The sequence below is a fragment of the Hyla sarda genome, chromosome 2 (assembly GCF_029499605.1).
Source record: "Hyla sarda isolate aHylSar1 chromosome 2, aHylSar1.hap1, whole genome shotgun sequence".
In the NCBI taxonomy this organism is placed as follows: Eukaryota; Metazoa; Chordata; class Amphibia; order Anura; family Hylidae; genus Hyla; species Hyla sarda.
The window spans coordinates 64,729,184-64,750,878 of record NC_079190.1 but is presented as its reverse complement, the minus strand read 5'-3'; the positions used below and the strand labels follow the sequence as shown (position 1 = coordinate 64,750,878).

The 21,695-nt window shown below is 43.9% G+C and overlaps 2 protein-coding genes and 1 long non-coding RNA gene across 4 annotated transcripts in view; 2 read left to right on the top strand and 1 right to left on the bottom strand.

The window, feature by feature from the left end:
* The window catches only part of EXOSC8 (exosome component 8), a 28,764-nt gene extending 28,214 nt beyond the window's left edge, over nt 1-550 (bottom strand). Inside the window, exon 1 of the mRNA XM_056561945.1 lies at nt 401-550. Within this exon, the coding sequence (XP_056417920.1) occupies nt 401-417 (17 nt within the window). The 5' untranslated portion in view covers nt 418-550. The remainder of the gene's footprint in view (nt 1-400) is intronic.
* Nucleotides 546-3,413, top strand: LOC130358553 (uncharacterized). The gene is made up of 3 exons (XR_008889565.1): nt 546-670; nt 3,123-3,273; nt 3,336-3,413. It is a non-coding gene; the product is annotated as an uncharacterized LOC130358553 (long non-coding RNA).
* Nucleotides 3,414-4,545: 1,132 nt separating this feature from the next.
* The window catches only part of ALG5 (ALG5 dolichyl-phosphate beta-glucosyltransferase), a 30,932-nt gene continuing 13,782 nt past the window's right edge, over nt 4,546-21,695 (top strand). The window contains exons 1-4 of one of the 2 annotated variants that reach the window (XM_056561944.1): nt 4,546-4,786; nt 8,526-8,697; nt 10,327-10,373; nt 17,838-17,906. In XM_056561944.1, coding sequence (XP_056417919.1) covers nt 4,721-4,786; nt 8,526-8,697; nt 10,327-10,373; nt 17,838-17,906 — 354 coding nt within the window. In that variant the 5' untranslated portion in view covers nt 4,546-4,720. The remainder of the gene's footprint in view (nt 4,787-8,525; nt 8,698-10,326; nt 10,374-17,837; nt 17,907-21,695) is intronic. The other variant, XM_056561943.1, reaches the window with a different exon arrangement.

Here is a 21,695-nt window from a genome sequence, read left to right as displayed (position 1 = left end):
CATTTAGGCGGCTTTCACACAAATGTAATATCGATGCATTTTTGTGTCATTATTACGGCTGAAAGGAATGACGATAACTGTTTACATGGCGGTGTTAGGGACCATATTACGAAGCATCACATGACATCTGCGGTCAATAGGACCCTCTGGCCTAAAGATTTGGGAAGGCCCCACCAGGTAATATCCTAGCACTATATACAATCAATGTCTAAAGCAGTGTTTCCCAACCAGGGTGGCTCCAGCTGTTGCAAAACTACAACTCCCAGCATGCCCGGACAGCCAAAGGCTGTCCAGGCATGCTGGGAGTTGTAGTTTTGCAACAGCTGAAGCCACACTGGTGTAAAGATCCAGATCCCCCTGGCCTGTGTGCCCTGTATACAGTGAGAGACTGTGCACTTACTTGTACCCGGCAGCCATGTCCTCACATCCAACATGAGGATCATACAGGTGAAGAGAGAAGACAGGGGGCGCTACACGTGATCTACATGCAGGGTGTCCGCCGCTCACAGGAAGTCACCGCACATGTGCTGCCCGGAGACCGCACCAAACATCCGAGTCCTGTCCCGCGCTGCTCTGCTGCCTCTACCGGCCGTACATGGGTACTGCACTCCCAGTACAATATCACGTGACCCTGTGCTGTACTGATGTACTATAGTGATTATTATATCTGGTGACAATTTATTTATTATCTGTAGACTATAGATAGTGAGAACGTTTTCTTATATATATCTATAATAAAATAACATAGGATTAGCTGGCATCATTTCTAGATCAGTTCAGAGGGGTTAGAGCTATCTATCTCATATCTATCTGTCTCATATCTATCTATCTATCTATCTATCTATCCATACACAGAAAATCCGCAGCACTCCAGGAACAGTTCAAAGGTGATTTATTGTCCCATGCGAAAAATAGTGATACAACTTTTCACTGGTCTCTCAACGGCTTTCTCAACTCGGTGAGAGATTGGGGAAATGTTGTATCACTATTTTTCGCATGGGACAATAAATCACTTTTGAACTGTTCCTGGAGTGCTGCAGATTTTCTGTGTATGCATTGTCTGGGCAGACGTGACCCGGTCGGTTCCGCTTGCACCCACCTTTCATTTTTGCATTTTTGGGTTGTGCTGCCAACTACATATTTGTGTGATATCTATCTATCTATCTCATATCTATCTATCTCATATCTATCTATCCATCCATCTATCTCATATCTATCTATCTCATATCTATTGATCTATCTATCTCATATCTATCTATCTCATATCTATCTCTCATATCTATTGATCTATCTTTCTATCTCATATCTATCTATATATCTATCTCATATCTATCTATCTCATATCTATCTATCTATTTATTTCATATCTATCTATCTCATATCTATCTATCTCCTATCTATCCATCACATTATCTATCTCATATCTATCTATCTATTGCCACCACAAAGTTGATGTTTTCCCGTGTTTTGTGGTGCAGATTTTATGCTGTGTATATAGCATATACAGTACGTGTGAACATACCTTAAAATGGTGTTTCCATCTTACAAATGTCATATGGATAGGATATGCAGTCACTTTATGATCACTGGGGGTTAAGCCTCTGGGACCCTCGTTAATAGTCAGAATAAAAGAATATAGTGGACTTAGCCCTTGTAGTGATGCATAACATTCAGCTACTCCATGCACAGTGCTGTATCACTCACATCATCAGCTGGGTGACTGGGGGAAAAACAGAGAAGGGGAGCAGCACTGCGATGGGCAACTCCTTCATTCTAGAGATCGGTGAACAGATTATAAATTAGCATTGTGTGGTATCCCGGTACCGTATTGCATCCAGTACCTAGTGCAGAGGTCTCCAAAGTCAGAGTAACTACATTCAGGTAGAGTTCCTTAGGGGGGACAGCCCCTAGTCGCCTCTCCTTAAGTCTAACTTTAATATTAGTAAATGTCTATATTTAATAATTATATATATTTTATAGTAATGTATAGTACTTACCTTGTTCTGCGTCGCAGGACCTTCGGTCATGTGACCATGCTAGTATCCTCTATGGTATGTTGCAGGACCTTGGGAGGTCCTTGGGTCACGTGTTACCCACAAATCTCTGTAAAGATGATTGACATCCGTTTGGACCAATTAGCTCTAGTCCAGCCCCTGCCCATATAAGGGAGCTGCGTCCAATTATCGCTCTCTTGGGTTGCTGCTCTCATGGATGCCGGACTAACAGGACGGTGCTACGCAACTTTCAAAGACACGCTAGGCCTCAAAACCTCCGGCCTCAGCAGAACCAAAATCTTGAGTTTAAACCTCATTTTTGCTAATACTAGCGTGACTACTGGACTGCAACTAATTCCCCTAAATCCAGTGGAACAGCGCAATAGACTAAAAGACTCTTAAAGCTAAAGTCCCAACAATTGTCAATCTCCAAAGGAAGCTGTTGTTATGATAAGAGACTGTTGTGTTAATGAAGTGTACAGAAAATCTTCAGTAAAAGTTACTGCTGTTTACAGAAGCTTTCTGGTTGTGGACAATCTATTAACCTCCACCTCAAACCTATTATCATCTACCTCCCTATCGTTCCTGGGAAGGGGCGGCGGTAGGAAAAGCTTTATCACGGAGCCCTCACCCTGGCGTCACGAATAGCAAGGGTTAACAAGCACACTTTGATACCCGCACAGCTACAGTCCCCATACCCTACACCCCTTAGGCTATCACAATTGTGTATATGAATCAATATAAACTATATATGTGTACAACAGAGGAAATAACATTGTGCTGAATAGTGCACGAGACACCGTGCGCCCCTATGGCTAAATCTCTGTAATATACACTAAAAGGCACAAAGGACATCCACTTCAGACAATACCTTTTAAGTTAGGTTCCCTTGAATTTGGTAAGACCACAAGGTGTCCTGACTAGACATGAGTGAACTATTCAAAAATTTGGTTTGGCCACTTCGGCCGAACCTCAACAAAAAGTTTGGATCTCACAGAACTAGTTCTGTCAGAACCCAATGTAACTCTTACTTTTAGTAAACAAATAAGAACACTGCAGCACTGCAGAAGTTGTGGAAAATGTGGGTAACGTTTATTCCATCATGGTAAAGAAGGCTCTTACTTTTAGATATCCAGGGCTGGGCATACTGTGCCCCCCACTTACAGCAAGCAGAGGATGGCAACTAGACAGCAATGGGGTCTCCAAGGCAGCGGCGGAAAACTTTTCTGGCTGTGCCTCAAAACCCTTTCTGCTTCTAAAAGGAAAGGATGCTGGAGAGGTAAGTATGGTTGTTGTTGTATGGTGGGGTTTTTATTTATTTTTTATATTATTTTTTCACAGGACGAAGACCAATACTACTTCAGGAAAATAAAGACTCGGGAGTTTTTATTTTAAGTATAGGGTCAGGTGCCGTATTTTGCTGAATGTTTGTTGCTGCATATTTTACTACCCATTGAAGTCAATGGGTAGCAAAATCAGCTGCAGAATATATGCAGCAAAATACGACACGTATGATCCTACCCTAATAAAAAAAAAATGTAAACATTGTATGTGTTTTTTTCATACGTAGGTATTTTGTGCCGGAACCCACCTGATAGAGGCGTCTATTACTAAGCAGGGGCTTAGTGTTTGCTTATAAAACTAACCCCCCATTATTACCCAGAACCCAACAGCACCAGAGCAATGTTAAAATGACGCTTTAAAGCTAGACAGTTGCATGCTGGTATTATTAGGAAGGGACGGCCCTTGCCACCCTGGTAATGCCTGGCTGCTACTGAAGTTCCCCAAGTAAGATGGGTGTAGTAGTTTTGCAACATGCAGAGAGCCACAGGTTGGGGAACAGTGCATTATACATTATACAGCACCCACGTTGCCTCTCGCTCCTCCACTTTGTCACTCAGAAATGTTGGCATTTCCTCACTGATCATAATTATATTGAAGAACTTAATATTCCTTGATTCAATCCTAGGGTCTGTTCACTCATGCGGATTTTATTGCGGATTTTCCGCATGGCAGGGAGCAGTGCTGAGCTTGTATGTGTCCTGGCAGCAGTCTGATATTTAGGACTCCAGCATGAGTCTGAAATCTATAAGAAAGGCGACTGGTAGGGAGACCCCTAGTGGTCATTTTTTCAATTGCAAAATTAAATAGAAAGAAGCATATTTTTTTAATAACATGCTATTGTAAAGTTATTCTGCATACATTAATCTATAATATATAAAAAGTTTTTTTGGGTGAAAGGTACCCTTTAAAGTATCTCTCTGGAGCTTTTTTCACAAGCAGCACTGTGTACAATAGTTATTTGTCTGGATATGGTCAAAATTGGCCGAACATAAGCTTTTAACCAGTTAATAATTACACATAAAAAAAAAGTGCTAACTGCCAGCGCATCTCACTTTTTTTTTATTCCTTACTTTTGCACTTTTGCATGAAATACTATAATACTAAAATACAATCCTGTCATGGAATAGAGGTTATGCAGCCTCCGGACACAAGAGGGCGCTCCTCGCTGGTTGAGGCACTGGGAGAACAGGCTGAGCGGTACGCTCCTGGATTAGAATGTGTAAGCAGAGCAGTGACAGCCTCACTTCCGCATAGGTGTAGGAGCGCTATAGGTTCCGGCAGACGCAGGGCTGATGTTTGCCGGGTACCGGAAGAGAGTGGTTCCGGGCTGCCGACAGGGCTCTCACATCTAGCAGTCGGGGGTCGGGTATGTTGTCGGGATCATGCACTGCTGCCTGTGTGATGTCCTGCAGCTGCTGGCGGCTCTGGCCGCTCTCCTGCTCGTCCTGGTGAGTATACAGATGCTGCACCATCACATATACATATGTATGTATGTACACCTGAGCTGTGTGCGGGCAGGACACCGTATACTTTCTACTGGCACCCATATTTTACCATATATTGCAGTGTTTCCCAACCTGTGTGCCTCCAGCTGTTGCAGAACTACAAACGCCCAGCAAGCCCGAACAGCCTGTCCGGGCATGCTGGGAGTTGTAGTTCTGCAACTGCTGGAGGCACAAAGGTTGGGAAACACTGATCTAATGCATTGTGAAGCCAGAAAAAAATAATTGTAGGATTTGTAGTATGAAATGCAGTTTAGTGGGGCAGTACTTTTATTTGGAGTTTGCCATACGGTAAAACCAGCATGCTAACTTTATTCAACAGGTCAGTTGGTGTAGTGACAGTATAGACACCATACTGTTTATTCTGTCACTGAGCAGGGGGGTGTAGGGTCTGTACTGTCACTGAGCAGGGGGGTGTAGGGTCTGTACTGTCACTGAGCAGGGGGGTGTAGGGTCTGTACTGTCAATGAGCAGGGGGGTGTAGTGTCTGTACTGTCAATGAGCAGGGGGGTGTAGTGTCTGTACTGTCACTGAGCAGGGGGGTGTAGTGCCTGTCCTGTCACTGAGCAGGGGGGTGTAGTGTCTGTCCTGTCACTGAGCAGGGGGGGGTGTAGTGTCTGTACTGTCACTGAGCAGGGGGGGTGTAGTGTCTGTACTGTCACTGAGCAGGGGGGGTGTAGTGTCTGTACTGTCACTGAGCAGGGGGGGTGTAGTGTCTGTACTGTCACTGAGCAGGGGGGGTGTAGTGTCTGTACTGTCACTGAGCAGGGGGGGTGTAGTGTCTGTACTGTCACTGAGCAGGGGGGGTGTAGTGTCTGTACTGTCACTGAGCAGGGGGGGTGTAGTGTCTGTACTGTCACTGAGCAGGGGGGGTGTAGTGTCTGTACTGTCACTGAGCAGGGGGGGTGTAGTGTCTGTACTGTCACTGAGCAGGGGGGGTGTAGTGTCTGTACTGTCACTGAGCAGGGGGGGTGTAGTGTCTGTACTGTCACTGAGCAGGGGGGTGTAGTGTCTGTACTGTCACTGAGCAGGGGGGTGTAGTGTCTGTACTGTCACTGAGCAGGGGGGTGTAGTGTCTGTACTGTCACTGAGCAGGGGGGTGTAGTGTCTGTACTGTCACTGAGCAGGGGGGTGTAGGGTCTGTACTGTCACTGAGCAGGGGGGTGTAGGGTCTGTACTGTCACTGAGCAGGGGGGTGTAGGGTCTGTACTGTCACTGAGCAGGGGGGGTGTAGGGTCTGTACTGTCACTGAGCAGGGGGGGTGTAGGGTCTGTCCTGTCACTGAGCAGGGGGGGTGTAGGGTCTGTCCTGTCACTGAGCAGGGGGGTGTAGTGTCTGTACTGTCACTGAGCAGGGGGGTGTAGTGTCTGTACTGTCACTGAGCAGGGGGGTGTAGTGTCTGTACTGTCACTGAGCAGGGGGGTGTAGTGTCTGTACTGTCACTGAGCAGGGGGGTGTAGTGTCTGTACTGTCACTGAGCAGGGGGGTGTAGTGTCTGTACTGTCACTGAGCAGGGGGGTGTAGTGTCTGTACTGTCACTGAGCAGGGGGGTGTAGTGTCTGTACTGTCACTGAGCAGGGGGGTGTAGTGTCTGTACTGTCACTGAGCAGGGGGGTGTAGTGTCTGTACTGTCACTGAGCAGGGGGGTGTAGTGTCTGTACTGTCACTGAGCAGGGGGGTGTAGTGTCTGTACTGTCACTGAGCAGGGGGGTGTAGTGTCTGTACTGTCACTGAGCAGGGGGGTGTAGTGTCTGTACTGTCACTGAGCAGGGGGGTGTAGTGTCTGTACTGTCACTGAGCAGGGGGGTGTAGTGTCTGTACTGTCACTGAGCAGGGGGGTGTAGTGTCTGTACTGTCACTGAGCAGGGGGGTGTAGTGTCTGTACTGTCACTGAGCAGGGGGGTGTAGTGTCTGTACTGTCACTGAGCAGGGGGGTGTAGTGTCTGTACTGTCACTGAGCAGGGGGGTGTAGTGTCTGTACTGTCACTGAGCAGGGGGGTGTAGTGTCTGTACTGTCACTGAGCAGGGGGGTGTAGTGTCTGTACTGTCACTGAGCAGGGGGGTGTAGTGTCTGTACTGTCACTGAGCAGGGGGGTGTAGTGTCTGTACTGTCACTGAGCAGGGGGGTGTAGTGTCTGTACTGTCACTGAGCAGGGGGGTGTAGTGTCTGTACTGTCACTGAGCAGGGGGGTGTAGTGTCTGTACTGTCACTGAGCAGGGGGGTGTAGTGTCTGTACTGTCACTGAGCAGGGGGGTGTAGTGTCTGTACTGTCACTGAGCAGGGGGGTGTAGTGTCTGTACTGTCACTGAGCAGGGGGGTGTAGTGTCTGTACTGTCACTGAGCAGGGGGGTGTAGTGTCTGTACTGTCACTGAGCAGGGGGGTGTAGTGTCTGTACTGTCACTGAGCAGGGGGGTGTAGTGTCTGTACTGTCACTGAGCAGGGGGGTGTAGTGTCTGTACTGTCACTGAGCAGGGGGGTGTAGTGTCTGTACTGTCACTGAGCAGGGGGGTGTAGTGTCTGTACTGTCACTGAGCAGGGGGGTGTAGTGTCTGTACTGTCACTGAGCAGGGGGGTGTAGTGTCTGTACTGTCACTGAGCAGGGGGGTGTAGTGTCTGTACTGTCACTGAGCAGGGGGGTGTAGTGTCTGTACTGTCACTGAGCAGGGGGGTGTAGTGTCTGTACTGTCACTGAGCAGGGGGGTGTAGTGTCTGTACTGTCACTGAGCAGGGGGGTGTAGGGTCTGTACTGTCACTGAGCAGGGGGGTGTAGGGTCTGTACTGTCACTGAGCAGGGGGGTGTAGGGTCTGTACTGTCACTGAGCAGGGGGGTGTAGGGTCTGTACTGTCACTGAGCAGGGGGGTGTAGGGTCTGTACTGTCACTGAGCAGGGGGGGTGTAGGGTCTGTACTGTCACTGAGCAGGGGGGGTGTAGGGTCTGTACTGTCACTGAGCAGGGGGGGGTGTAGGGTCTGTACTGTCACTGAGCAGGGGGGGTGTAGGGTCTGTACTGTCACTGAGCAGGGGGAGGTGTAGTGTCTATGCTGTCACTGAGCAGGGGGGGTGTAGTGTCTATGCTGTCACTGAGCAGGGCGATGTATTGTCTGAGCTGTTAAGAAAACAGTCTGACAGAAAGAAGAGTCCTCTGCCAATATCTTCTCCTTCTTTAACCAAATCCTTTTCAACAGTACAAAATAGACTGTGCCTGATTTTACGTGACTTAGTGATGGGGTCACATTTTATACATCTCAATTTGTACATAGGGTTATTATTCGTAAAAAAAAAAAAAAGCTTGGAAGGATATATATATTGATGATGTACCAACTCTCTAGGATCATCACTAAAAACCCCAACTTACCTTCCTTGCTCCCGCTGATATAATGGAGCTCCGGTCTCTGCTATGTGGCACTTCTGGGTTCCCGTCTCTGATTTTAATGATTGGGTGTGTGGCTTCATGACACTGAACCCAGAAGCGGTGCATGGTGGGGGCTGGAGTTCCATGATACAGTCAGGAGTGGGAAAGGTAAGTTATTTCTGTTTTTTCCACCTCCCTGTGCAGATATATAAAATGTTGCTTTTTGATGCCCTTGTACATCTGCATATAGCCCTACACAGTCTATAATGTGTTAAACGCAATGTTTATCACACCTTTAACCCGTCATAATGTCTGAATGCTCTTTTACCAGATTGCAGTTATAGCACATGTGACTGCCAGGAAAATGCCAAATCTGCATCGCCATGAGGCAGAGAAGTTCTTTGTTGCCAGTAATGGAGAAAAGAAACCATTCCCAAGCATCCATGACCGTCCAGAAAAAGACCTGACTGTTGTTGTCCCTGCATACAATGAAGAAGAGCGGTGTAAGTGTGATTGGATTTCTGACTTATTGTTAAAGGGGTATTACAGGTTTTTGTACTTTTAAGGTATGTGCCCCTCAAAGTTTTGTATATTGTAAATTCAACTGTATTATCTGTCTACGGTGGAACCTGCTGTTGCTTGTATTTTCATGCTCCTGGAGGTTCTTCTACTGCCGTCCCAAGCCTCTCCTGGCTTTCAATGTGGCTTAAGATTATGCGTCGCAGGTCAGGTGATCACAGGGGTTTTGGCTGCTTCTCGTGTTCCCTGACAAGCCAGCAGCTTGATGACGTGTTTGTCCGATCTCTACATCTTGCCGTGACGTTCAATTTGTCCCTGATTTCTTCAGACTGTGCTGAGATCACTTGACAGCGGGGGACGCATTCAACACTGGCCCGGTGGGACATAGAGATGGACCGCACATGTCATCAGGGGGCTGGCTTGTCAGGGAAAAGGAGAAGCAGCCAAGCCTGTGATCATCTGACCTGTAACGTTTTATGTTGAGCTGCTCAGGAAGCCGGGAAAGACTTGAGACAACAGTAATTCCTAGTGCAGTAGAATGCAGAACCTCCGGGGATGAAATACAAACAAAGGCACGATCCACCATAGACAGTTAATACAGGTACATTTACAACATGCATAATTTGGCTTCAGGGGCACATAGCTTAAAAGTACAAAAAACTTGAAATGCCCCTCTAAAGGGATTTCTGGGACTTTATTATTAATGTTCTGTCCTCAGGATAATATATCAGAGCCAGAAGCACATATTGCCACCCACTGCATAGTGGTCGTCTCCCATTTACTTCAGTGTGAGCTTAGCTGCACTAACTTAGCATGGCCACTACGTGGTGCACAAAGCTCTGTTCTGTTTTCTATATATGCAGTGGCTCTAGGCAACAGCTGATCAGCTAGTTTCGGTTGTTGCACCTCCATCATTTAGATCCTAAGAATAGGCCAGCAATTGAAAAACTCCTGGAAAAACTGCTGCTGGTAAAATGCTTCACATATACAGGGCTTAAAGTGTTACTTTTATTACAGTGACCCTTTGACTTGTAGTCAGGTTTGTATACTCTGTGACTGCAGAACCATACTGTATTTATTTTCAGGTCCATCTCCCTTTGGATGCTCGTCTCTTGATCATCAACAATGGTTGTACCCCAATGATATTGTTAGGATGGTGTGGATTTATTTATTTATATATTTATTCTTTGCTTATGCAGTAATTTGTTGCATGTGTAAATGTCCATTCTGCGTAAGTTCGGCTACGTTCACTACGTTTCTGGCACAGGCAGCGGCATCCAGTGGGGAAATTTAAAAACTGTCTGCTGCCGTAACTCCACCAGACCCGTGCTGCATCCCATTCATTTTAGTGAGCTGGCCGGAGCCAGATAGTGACTCCAGTCGGCGAATTTTTTTGCACCGTATCCGGTTCTGTTGCCGGACTGAAAACTGGTCTGCCGCTGTTTTCAGTCTGGCAATAAAACTGATGCCGGCAGCCTTATGCTAGAAATGTAGTGTGACTGCACCCTTATATTGGTCTCCCCTGGTTATAATGGGCCATTGCATTTTGTGATTTACAGAATGTGATTTTATTCTATAACACTGATTTCTATCTTTTTACTTTTTTCTTCCAGTACCTGTTATGATGGACGAAGCATTGGAATTTCTTGAAAAAAGACAGGTATATATAACAAATAGAAATATCCAGCTAGCATTCCATAGAGCTTTTATAAATATTAAAGGGGTACTCTGGTGGAAAACTTTATATATATATATATATATATATATATATAGATAGATAGATAGATAGATAGAGAGAGAGAGAGATAATTTTTTTTTTTTTTTTTTTTAAATCAACTGGTGGCAAAAAGATAAACAGATTAGTAAATTAAAATAAAAAGGGTTGTGCAGCTCACAATTAACTAGCCGAGGTAAGGAGGTTGTGCACCTACACCAGGTGCTGAAAATTAAAAACAATATTTTCAAACAGTAACCAACCCCTCAAGACTAGTACCAGTTGCCTGATACATGGATGGATGATATTATAAATAAATAGCTGGATCGTGCTTCAAATATAGGATACAATTTTATTAAAAGTATATATAAAATGTCAATGACTTAGCCTCGTTGCACAGGGCCCTTGTGCCGAGGAAAAGAGAGAGGTTTACTTAGACACATAGTTATAATATATAAACAGCGATATTTTTAACAAAATATAGTAAAATTTATATGAAATATAAAAATATGAAATATAAAATATAGAAATAAATCACTATTGATAGTCCGGTAACTGAAAATCCAGAGATGTATAAAAGTCCCGTAACTGATATAGGACCTGATAAACTGAAAGGGATGGGTGGGTTAATATTTACCAGCTTGAATAAAGTCCCACTGTAGCGTCACCTGAGGACAACTGATGAGGTAGGTCCGCAAATCTCGGGTGGTAGAAAGACGCTGGCATGCGTCACCGCGGCGGTCTGCCTGCCACAGACCAGTGTGAATGATAGCCGCACCCGGGATCTTTCGCTGCAGTTGGATCTTAGCGGTGCAGACCTCGTGGTGTCCTGATGGCGTGTGACGTCTCAGGCGCTTGGCAACGCCACCTGGATGTGTAGACTTGGATGGTATTGCTGGTTCAGCCCACAATCGATCTTTCAGAAATAAGAGATATCGGTGCTAAAATCATACACCTAGACACGTTTCAGGGCTCTTACAAACAGAACACGGCTCTTTCCTCAGTAGGTATGTATGCCTAGTAAATTACCTGTTTTAAAAAATCCAGAACTTTTTAGCTGCTGAATACTACAGAGGAAATTATTTTCTTTTTGGAACACAAAGCTCTCTGCTGAATCACGAGCACAGTGCTCTCTGCTGACATCTCTGTCCATTTTAAGCACTGTCCAGAGTAGGAGAAAATCCCCAGAGAAAACATATGCTGCTCTAGACAGTTCCTAAAATGGACAGAGATGTGAGCAGAGAGCTCTGTGCTCGTGATGTCAGCAGAGAGCACTGTGTTCCAAAAAGAAAAGCATTTCCTCTGTAGTACTCAGCAGCTAATAAATACTGGAAGGATTAAGATTTTTTTAATAGAAGTAATTTACAAATCTAAGAAAAAGGCAAACTCGGCACTGCTAAGTCTGTGCTCGGGCAACTGGTTGAGGTAAGGGTGGTGCTCTGACTATATATGCAATAAGATAATCTTGATAGAAGAAAAAGTCGACAACTCACCAGCGCTGGTTCATGTGAGGTTTTCCTTTATTGTGGCATACTCACAAGCAATTGCAGGGGAGAGACAGACAAGTGTGGGGGGGGGGTGGGGGGGGTACAGATGGGCAACGGAACCGTTTCACACGATGGTCGTGCTTCTTCGGGCCTCAGTTGCAGAGTGGAACATAGGGTCGTTAAATACAGATAAGTAACTCTGTTCAACCTATCCACAATGACTACGTGTATTGTGATGTCATAAAGGGGTGGTAACCATGCAAGGTACTGACCGGCCTTAATAAGACTAAGTAAAAGACATAAAAAAGTGCAAAAATTTAAAAATAAGGGGCCAAATCGACCTTATCATTAAGGCCCAAAAGTCCTCAAGCGTCCGTTTTTAATATCCAATAGGTCTCTCTTTGTAAGAGAGACCTATCTAAGGAGATACCAGGTTTGGGCTCCACCTTCTCCAGGCCTGCAAATGTCAATTCGTCAGGGTTTGCTCCGTGGGCTTCAACGACATGACTGATCAGACGTGGGGCTCCCTTACGGGTACGTAGTGAATACATGTGTTCTCTGACACCGTTAAACAACTGTCTGATAGTTTTGCCGATTATAAAAATAGCCACACGGGCAAAATATGACGTATACGAGGAACTTGGATCTACAGGTAATAAGTGAACTCACTGGGGGAGATTTATCAAAACCAGTGTAGAGGAAGAGTGGTGCAGTTGCCCATGGCAACCAATGACATCGCTTCTTTCATTTTAAGAGACCTGTGAAAAATGAAAGTAGTGATCTGATTGGTTCCTATGGGCAACTGCACCACTCCTCCTCTACACAGGTTTTGATAAATCTCCCCCACTGTGTGCATATAACCACCTAGACGCATATATTTCTGTTTTGTATTGTGCTTCCAGAAATTACAGTTATTGCATGGGTAGTTCCCTATTGGGGCTGCACTCTTTAACCACGACTCATTTTTCTTTTTAGTATATCTCCTAATGTCACATTCTTTTTGTAAGTAATCAAGGGCTTCCTCATTGCGACTTTATTTAGTGTCTCATCATTCTCTATAATAAACCAGTTACGTCGGACTGCTTGGTTAATAATATTATTTACAGGAGAATTTTTAAATACAAATACGAATCGTTTCTCATCATCAGAGTTTAAGGTTTTGATTTTACGTTTTTTTGTATTTAACTAGATCTTCTCTCTTTCACTTATCCGCTCGTTGTCTTGCGGTAAGTATGAGTTCTTCTGGATACTGTCTTTCACGTAACCTATTCTGCAGTTCATCCATAAGGAATTCCTTTTTTTTAACAGTTTCAGGGTGCGAGCTGGCGTAATGAAGGAGGGTATTTTTAGCAACTGCTTTACGGTATCCCTCGCTAGTTATACGATCTTGCTCGATAATTAATCTAATATCGAGAAACTAGATTGAATCGCCTCCATACTGGTATGTAAATGACATATTGGTGGTGTTGGCACTATTGAGATAACTAACAAATTCGGAAAACTGGACTTCTGTGCCCGACCACACCACCAATATGTCATCAACAAAACGGGAGTAAGACTTAATACATTTCAAAAAGGGGTTTGTGCTTGTATCTACACCCGCATTCCACATAATGCGGGTGTGGAGGCTGTCCGGGAATATCTCGAGAGCACTAATAAGTCTGCTGCCTTTATTGATTTTGTCTGTGACGCTTTAAGGTTTATTTTAACTAATAGCGCTTTCAAATATGGAGAACAATGGAACAGACAGGACACCGGGACCCCGATGGGGACACCGGTGTCCTGTACGTACGCTAATCTATTCCTAGCCGTGTTGGAAAAAAATCTCATATATACAAGCACAAACCCCTTTTTGAAATTTTATTAAGTCTTACTCCCGTTTTGTTGATGACATATTGGTGGTGTGGTCGGGCACAGAAGCCCAGTTTTCCGAATTTGTTAGTTATCTCAATAGTGCCAACACCACCAATATGTCATTTACATACCAGTATGGAGGCGATTCAATCTAGTTTCTCGATATTAGATTAATTATCGAGCAAGATCGTATAACTAGCGAGGGATACCGTAAAGCAGTTGCTAAAAATACCCTCCTTCATTACGCCAGCTCGCTCCCTGAAACTGTTAAAAAAGAAATTCCTTATGGACAGTTCGTCTGCTTGAGAAGAAATATGTCAGATGAGACATACAGGCTACAAGCGGACGAACTGCAGAATAGGTTACGTGAAAGACAGTATCCAGAAGAACTCATACTTACCGCAAGACAACGAGCGGATAAGAGCAAGAGAGAAGATCTAGTTAAATACAAAAAAACGTAAAATCAAAACCTTAAACTCTGATGATGAGAAACGATTCGTATTTGTATTTAAAAATTCTCCTGTAAATAATATTATTAACCAAGCAGTCCGACGTAACTGGTTTATTATAGAGAATGATGAGACACTAAATAAAGTCGCAATGAGGAAGCCCTTGATTACTTACAAAAAGAATGTGACATTAGGAGATATACTAAAAAGGAAGAAGAATGAAAAGAAAAATGAGTCGTGGTTAAAGAGTGCAGCCCCAATAGGGAACTACCCATACAATAACTGTAATTTCTGTAAGCACAATACAAAACAGAAATATATGTGTCTAGGTGGTTATATGCACACAGTGAGTTCACTTATTACCTGTAGATCCAAGTTCCTCGTATACGTCATATTTTGCCCGTGTGGCTATTTTTATATCGGCAAAACTATCAGACAGTTGTTTAACGGTGTCAGAGAACACATGTATTCACTACGTACCCGTAAGGGAGCCCCACGTCTGATCAGTCATGTTGTTGAAGCCCACGGAGCAAACCCTGAGGTATTGACATTCGCAGGCCTGGAGAAGGTGGAGCCCAAACCTGGCATCTCCTTATATAGGTTTCTCTTACAAAGAGAGACCTATTGGATATTAAAAACGGACGCTTGAGGACCTTTGGGCCTTAATGATAAGGTCGATTTGGCCCCTTGTTTTTAATTTTTGCACTTTTTTATGTCTTTTAATTAGTCTTATTAAGACCGGTCAGTACCTTGTATGGTTACCACCCCTTTATGACATCACGATACACGTAGTCATTGTGGATAGGTTGAACAGAGTTACTTACCTGTATTTAATGACCCTATGTTCCACTCTGCAACTGAGGCCCGAAGAAGCACGACCATCGTGTGAAACGGTTCCGTTGCCCATCTGTACCCCCCCACTTGTCTGTCTCTCCCCTGCAATTGCTTGTGAATATGCCACAATAAAGGAAAACCTCACATGAACCAGCGCTGGTGAGTTGCCGACTTTTTCTTCATTTCTTCTATCAAGATTCATTTACAAATCTGTTTAACTTTCTGGCACCAGTTGATTTAAAAAATAAATAAATAAATAAAGTTTTCCACCGGAGCACCCCTTTAAGAATTTATTCTACCTGCCTGTGTCTATAGATCTGCACTTTCCCTGGGCCCAGAGATGTCTAGTGGATCAGCTTAATATTATTATTATTATTTATTTGGTTCTCAAACACTATTATGTGAGGGGCCAGCAGTATTTTCATCATAAGGCCTTTTTCACAGAGCAGTATTTTGCAGAAGTATTTGTAACACATAAAGTAGTCAACTAGTGACAAAGTTCGGGTTATTTCCCATGTGTGTTTGTTCATTTATGCAGACTCAAAAGTGCAGCTCACCTTGGTCAGCACTCTGCCCCTAACCCTCAGCCCAGGCCTATATTAATTGGCAGGAAGCTGCATAGGGCCCTAATCTTTCTGGCAGACTCCCAGAACAAGAGCACATGGTAAGTGAGCTTTTACACTTGTTCACACTGGTGCTGCACTGTGCAGCATCCATTCCTGCCGTGGTGCCATGTCTGAGGAGAGGCGCAGCCCAGGGTCTGGTTTGGACAACATTGCAGCTGCTCTGCCAGTGGGTCGTTCCCCCTGTAGGCACTGGTGTTGCGGCAGTGGTGGTCGCCGCTCAGTGCTGCACCATTTTATGCTGGGGTTGTTAGGGACCCGCTACTTACAAGTGGCTAGCGGGCTTGTACTTCATGATCATAAAGTACACTAACGACCTATTAGTTTAATGAATATTGCTGAGAAGCATTAGATCATTGTTCATGTTGTGGATGTGCGACCATGTCTGTTTTTTTTTTTTTTTTTTAATGTATTTGAATTCCCCTTGAGTAGATACATATATGTGCAGGAAATTTGCCCAAATCTAGTCACCAGTTGACGATGTTCAGGCCTTAAATGGGCACGGTAATAAAAATAAACTTTTAATAAACTAATAATATTAGCCTGTGCTATGCACATGTGCAGTAAGCACTCAATGCTTTTCTATGAGACACTCTCAGTCTTAACTTTCTTATGCCCTGTGCCTGCCATAAAGCAACTCTGTAGGTGTTGTGAAGTGGCACACCACAAAGAGGCTACAGTAATGGTAGCCCCCAGTACACACTTTATTAATAAATAACATTAAAACTACATTGTCCTAAAACGAAATACATAAAGGAAATGCTTTATCTTGATAGAATAATTTTATTCATTAAAAAAAAAAAAATGGTGACACATTCCCTTTAAAAGAAATCTTTCTGATCTACTTCTGTTTAAAATTTTCATCCGGATGTTCACCCCTGCTGGGCTTCAGACGACGTTGTGTCTGCCGGGGAACACCCCCTCTCGACTGCCGTAACTCACAAACAGTGAGCCGAAGAAAGGGCCAAAAGGGGAAAAGAAAATTTTAAATAACCTCCCCCAGACTTTATTTTATCTGGGTGGGGGGAATGTAGTACCTGGGAGGGAGTATTTGGTGACAGGTACTCTTTAAAGGGGTACTTCGGTGGAAAACTTTATTTATTTATTTTTTTAAATCAACTGGTGTCAGAAAGTTAAACAGATTTGTAAATTACTTCCATTAAAAAAATCTTAATCCTTCCAGTACTTATTAGCTGCTGAATACTACAGAGGAAATTATTTTCTTTTTGGAACACAGTGCTCTCAGCTGACATCATGACCACAGTGCTCTCTGCTGACATCTCTGTCCATTTTAGTAACTGTCCAGAGCAGCATATATGGGGATTTTCTCCTACTCTGGACAGTTCTTAAAATGGACAGAGGTGTCAGCAGAGAGCACTGTGGTCATGATGTCAGCAGAGAGCTTTGTGTTCCAAAAAGAAAAGAATTTCCTCTGTAGTATTCAGCAGCTAATAAGTACTGAAAGGATTAAGATTTTTTTAATAGAAGTAATTTACAAATCTGTTTAACTTTCTGGCACCAGTTGAATAAAATAAATAAATAAATAAATAAAAAAAAAGTTTGCCACCGGAGTACCCCTTTAAGGTCAATGCATACATGTATGTAGGCATCCTATGTTGATGGATTGCTTACGTATACATGTCATGGAGGCAACAAACAGGATGTAAATAAGCCCTAATCTAAAACTAAGTGTGGAACCTACACAGAGGACCATCCTTTGGTTTTACCTTACAAATAGTTTTGCTAAATACTGCTGTGTGAATGTGGCCCAAGACTTTTGGTAGTGAGATTTTCCCAAATTTAACTAAAAAGCTACAGCTGCTCTCCAGAGAGACCCTTTGGGTTAGGACACACTTGTGTACTGCATCAATTACTTTGCAAAAAGGTAAATCCTGCTGGGGCCCGGGAGAGAAAACCCTACACTTGCCTAGCCCCACTTCTCTGCGCCTCATGAGGAAAATGAGTGCTATGCAGGTAGTGTGTGAGAAATCACTTGCACACAGGCTCTGCAGCTATTCGGCAATATCTTTTATTAGCTGTGATTGTTACTGAAGGGGTCATCATTCTGTAATGATTTTAGTAATGTGAGCGACATAGAATTTTTAATAGTTCTGTAACCCTCAGGAAATAAAATGTATTACTGTTTATTTTACTTTTGTGCAGATGCAGCATCCATCCTTTAAATACGAGGTCATCGTTGTAGATGATGGAAGTTCTGATAAAACAACACAGGTAAAATCTATAATATCACCATAAATGTAACATACTGTAGTCATCCAACATCTGGTCTTACAGCTCTTCTTTATTCTGAAATATGGAATTTTTACATCTACTCATTTTTTGTTTTCCTCTATTCATTTGGGGTGATAGGCCTCTGTTCCTGTGATCAGTGGGGGCTCTGGCTAGTTATCATGTATTCTGTGCATAGGTGATAACATTAAACCGTGGGCTAACCTCCATTATTTTGCTCATGCAGATGATGGCATTTATTTGCAGGATATCTCTTGCATTGCTTATGTAGGCGGCATCATATGAATAAAATAACCCATTAAAGACCACGTAAATGTACGTCCTGGTGTGGCGGTACTTAGCGCACCAAGACGTACATTTACTTCCTGTGTATGACCGTGAGCATCGGAGCAGTGCTCGCGTCATACACAGCAGGTTCACGGCATGTCAGCGTTTCTGGCCGCAGCGCCGCCCAGCTCATCAATATTCCTCCCCTCCCTCTGTAATGAAGAGAGAGGCGGAGGGAGGGGAGGAATATTGATAAACTGGGCGGCGCTGCGGCCAGAAACGCTGACGTCAGAGTGGCAGTTAGCCTGGCCGGTGCAAGTTAGCACCTAATTAGCATATACCGAAAATAGAAGATTACGGCCGAACGGCATGGCGTATCCGGGCACGGTAAGCTTCAAACTGATCAGTGTCCCCCGCACTACCAGCCAGTACCGCTGGTTATTGTGGGGGAGCAAGCAGACAGTTTTCGTTTAATTTTGTACTCCATGATATGTGCTGAAATAGTCTTAGCATGTAGTTTCTTGTGACAGCCGTCACGCACCCTCCCATAGACTTGCATTAAGGAGGCGGGGTGTGACGTCATAAGGGGGCAGGGCTATGACATCACAAGCTCCCGTCACCGGCTCCAGCACTTGGAACAGTTTGTTCCAAACGCTGAGCAGCGGAGTACCCCTTTAAGGGAGGAGAGAGAATCGTTTTGTTACTGTGTTTAGAGAATCAATACATTGTGACAATTGGCTTCCCTGCTTAGTTACAAAAATACAGTGTTTAAAAGGAGAGCAATTCAAATAATACATAAGGCGATCAGCCATAATATTAGGGATAACAGGTGAAACTCGAAAAATTAGAATATCGTGCAAAATTTCATTATATTTCATTAATGCAACTTAAAAGGAAAGAAAGCATGAAGTTCTCCAAAATCTCCTGGTAGACGGATGCGTTGACCCTGGACTTAATGAAGCACAGTGGACCAACACCAGCAGATGACATGGCTCCCCAAATCATAGTAATTGAGGGGGCGCTTTTGGGGTTTTCATGAGCTGTAAGCCATAATCATCACAATTATGACAAATCACGGCTTGAACTATCTTGCTTTGCATGTAATGAGTCTCTTATATATTAGTTTCACCTTTTAAGTTGCATTACTGAAATAAATGAACTTGGCACAATATTCAAATTTTTTGAGTTTCACCTGTACATCAAGATTAAAACCTTACCCCTATCCACAAAATAGATGAGTTTCTGATTGGTCTAAACCCCCACTAATCACAAGAACAGTGGGTCCTCTTCCCCCTGTGTAAAGGAAACAGCACTCGACTATGAGGGCTGCCACTCTATTTACTTGATATGGGAGAAATGAAGATAAAAGTGCTGTACTCTGTTAGTTCCATAGAGAGTGAATAAAACGGTTTGACTTCCACTCAATTCAAGGGACCAGTTATCGTGAATGGTCTCTGCAGTTGGACCCCCATTGATAGTTATTCCTTTTTCTGTGAATAAGTGATAGGTTATACCAAGATGAAATCTAATCTAAATCCTATTAGTACCTATGCAGTATTGTTAGCAAAATTGTGGAGCCAAAGAATAACAAGTTATTATAAAGCCCATCTCATGTGTTTGTAGTTTTAGCCACTTGCGGTTGTCACAACTCTGTGATGAACCTTCCATGTTATGGTTGATCGCTGTGTGTGTATATAATATATATATTGCTTGTCATTATGTTCTCTAAAAGGGACTGCAGTAAAGGGCATCACATTTTAAGGACCACTTTGGCTGAAGGTGCATGTCCATGTTGAGCCCCAAGCCTATTTAAATGGGCACTATCACCAAACTTTTTTTTTGATATGTTGTAGTACTTATGTAAGTAAACCCATTAATTGTATTTTCATAAAAATAGTTTATTTCAATTTTGAAAAACGGCCACTAGGGGTCTCCCTCCTAGTGGCCGGCTGCAGGAAGTCGCACTTGAAATCGGACCGATGCCGGCCGGGCAATCGGTCCTAATTCATTCAGCCTGCGCTCGCTCCCTGCCTGCCTTACATGCCGGCCCCGCCTCCCGGCATATATACGTGCCGCTGCTGCTGCTCTGCACTCGGGTATGGCTTTCTGCGGGGGGGGGGGGGGGGGGGATAGCGGGGTAGCGAGCGGATATAACAAAACTATTGTTTTCAACAGGGGGGGAGGGAGAGCGGGGTTTGGGGTAGTGCCGCAGCCATGGCCCTATCAAAGTTATTGTTTTCAACACAGGGTGCCTCCAGTTGTTTCACCACTACAACTTCCAGCATGCCCTGACAGCCAATAGATGTCAGGGCAAGCTGGGAGTTGTAGTTGTGAAACAGCTGGAGGCACCCTGTATAGGTGAACTAAGTGTGGAACTCGGCCCCCCCAGCAGGCATTAGTGACGTTGCGCCTGCTGGGGAAGTCTGCCTGGTAAGTGAGCACACTACCAGGCAGACAAAAAGCCATTTCTCAGATAGTGAAAAAAAATGTAAAGGCAGGAAGGGGGTTAGGGATAGATGGGCAATAGGCAGGGACAGAAGGGGGAAAAAAAAATATGGTGGGAGCTAATCTTTAAGGCTGGGTTCACACCACGTTTCAATACAGTTCCCGTATCATCAGGTTTTTGATTAAAAAAACGCATTCCTCAAAACCTGACTAAACTGTATCAAAACATGTGTACAAAACTTAATCCGTACACGGTTTGAAAAATGATGTCCGGTTGCATCTGTTTGTTTTTTTAAGGAAAAAACTTATACATTTTTAGCACTTCACACCATTATGGATAAAGTTTCACTTTTGCACAGTTTTTTTTTCTTGGAATTTTAAGTAAAAAACCACATGGTGAAAACCGTATGGAACCGTACACACATACGGTTCCCATTGACTCCCATGTTAAAAAAAAAAGTATACCCGGACCAAAAACCGTGGTATGGGAAACCGTGGTTTTGGGTACGGGAAAAAAAATGACTAAACCGTACAGGATGCAAAACAGACACAACCGATGTATCTTTTGGCATACGGTTTTCAATGGAGAGTCAATGCATACGGTTTTCAATACGGTTCCATACTGTATTGCAAAAATGTGGTGTGAACCCAGCCTAGCTAAAATTAGTGGGGGAGATGTATCAAAACCTGTCCAGAGGAAAAGTTGCTGAGTTGCACATAGCAACCAATCAGATCGCTTATTTCATTTTTCAAATTTTCTTTTGGACAGGTTTTGATAAATTTCCCCCAGTGTTCCTGTCATTTAACTAACTCTTTTGCCATGTCACAGAGACATGTAAAAAGATTTGATCAGTTGGGGTCTGCGTGTTCAGTCCCCCCCACCAATCATTAGAACAAGCAGGGGGAGTACATTTCTGAGTTCTTCACTCCCCAGCTTGCTGCAATCTCTATCCAGTTGCAGGACATTATAAGTCTAGGAGCCCTTCTACTACAACTAGACGGAGAACGCAGCGAGCCAGGGAGTGAAGTGGAGATGGTGGGGGGAGCCTGAACTTTTCA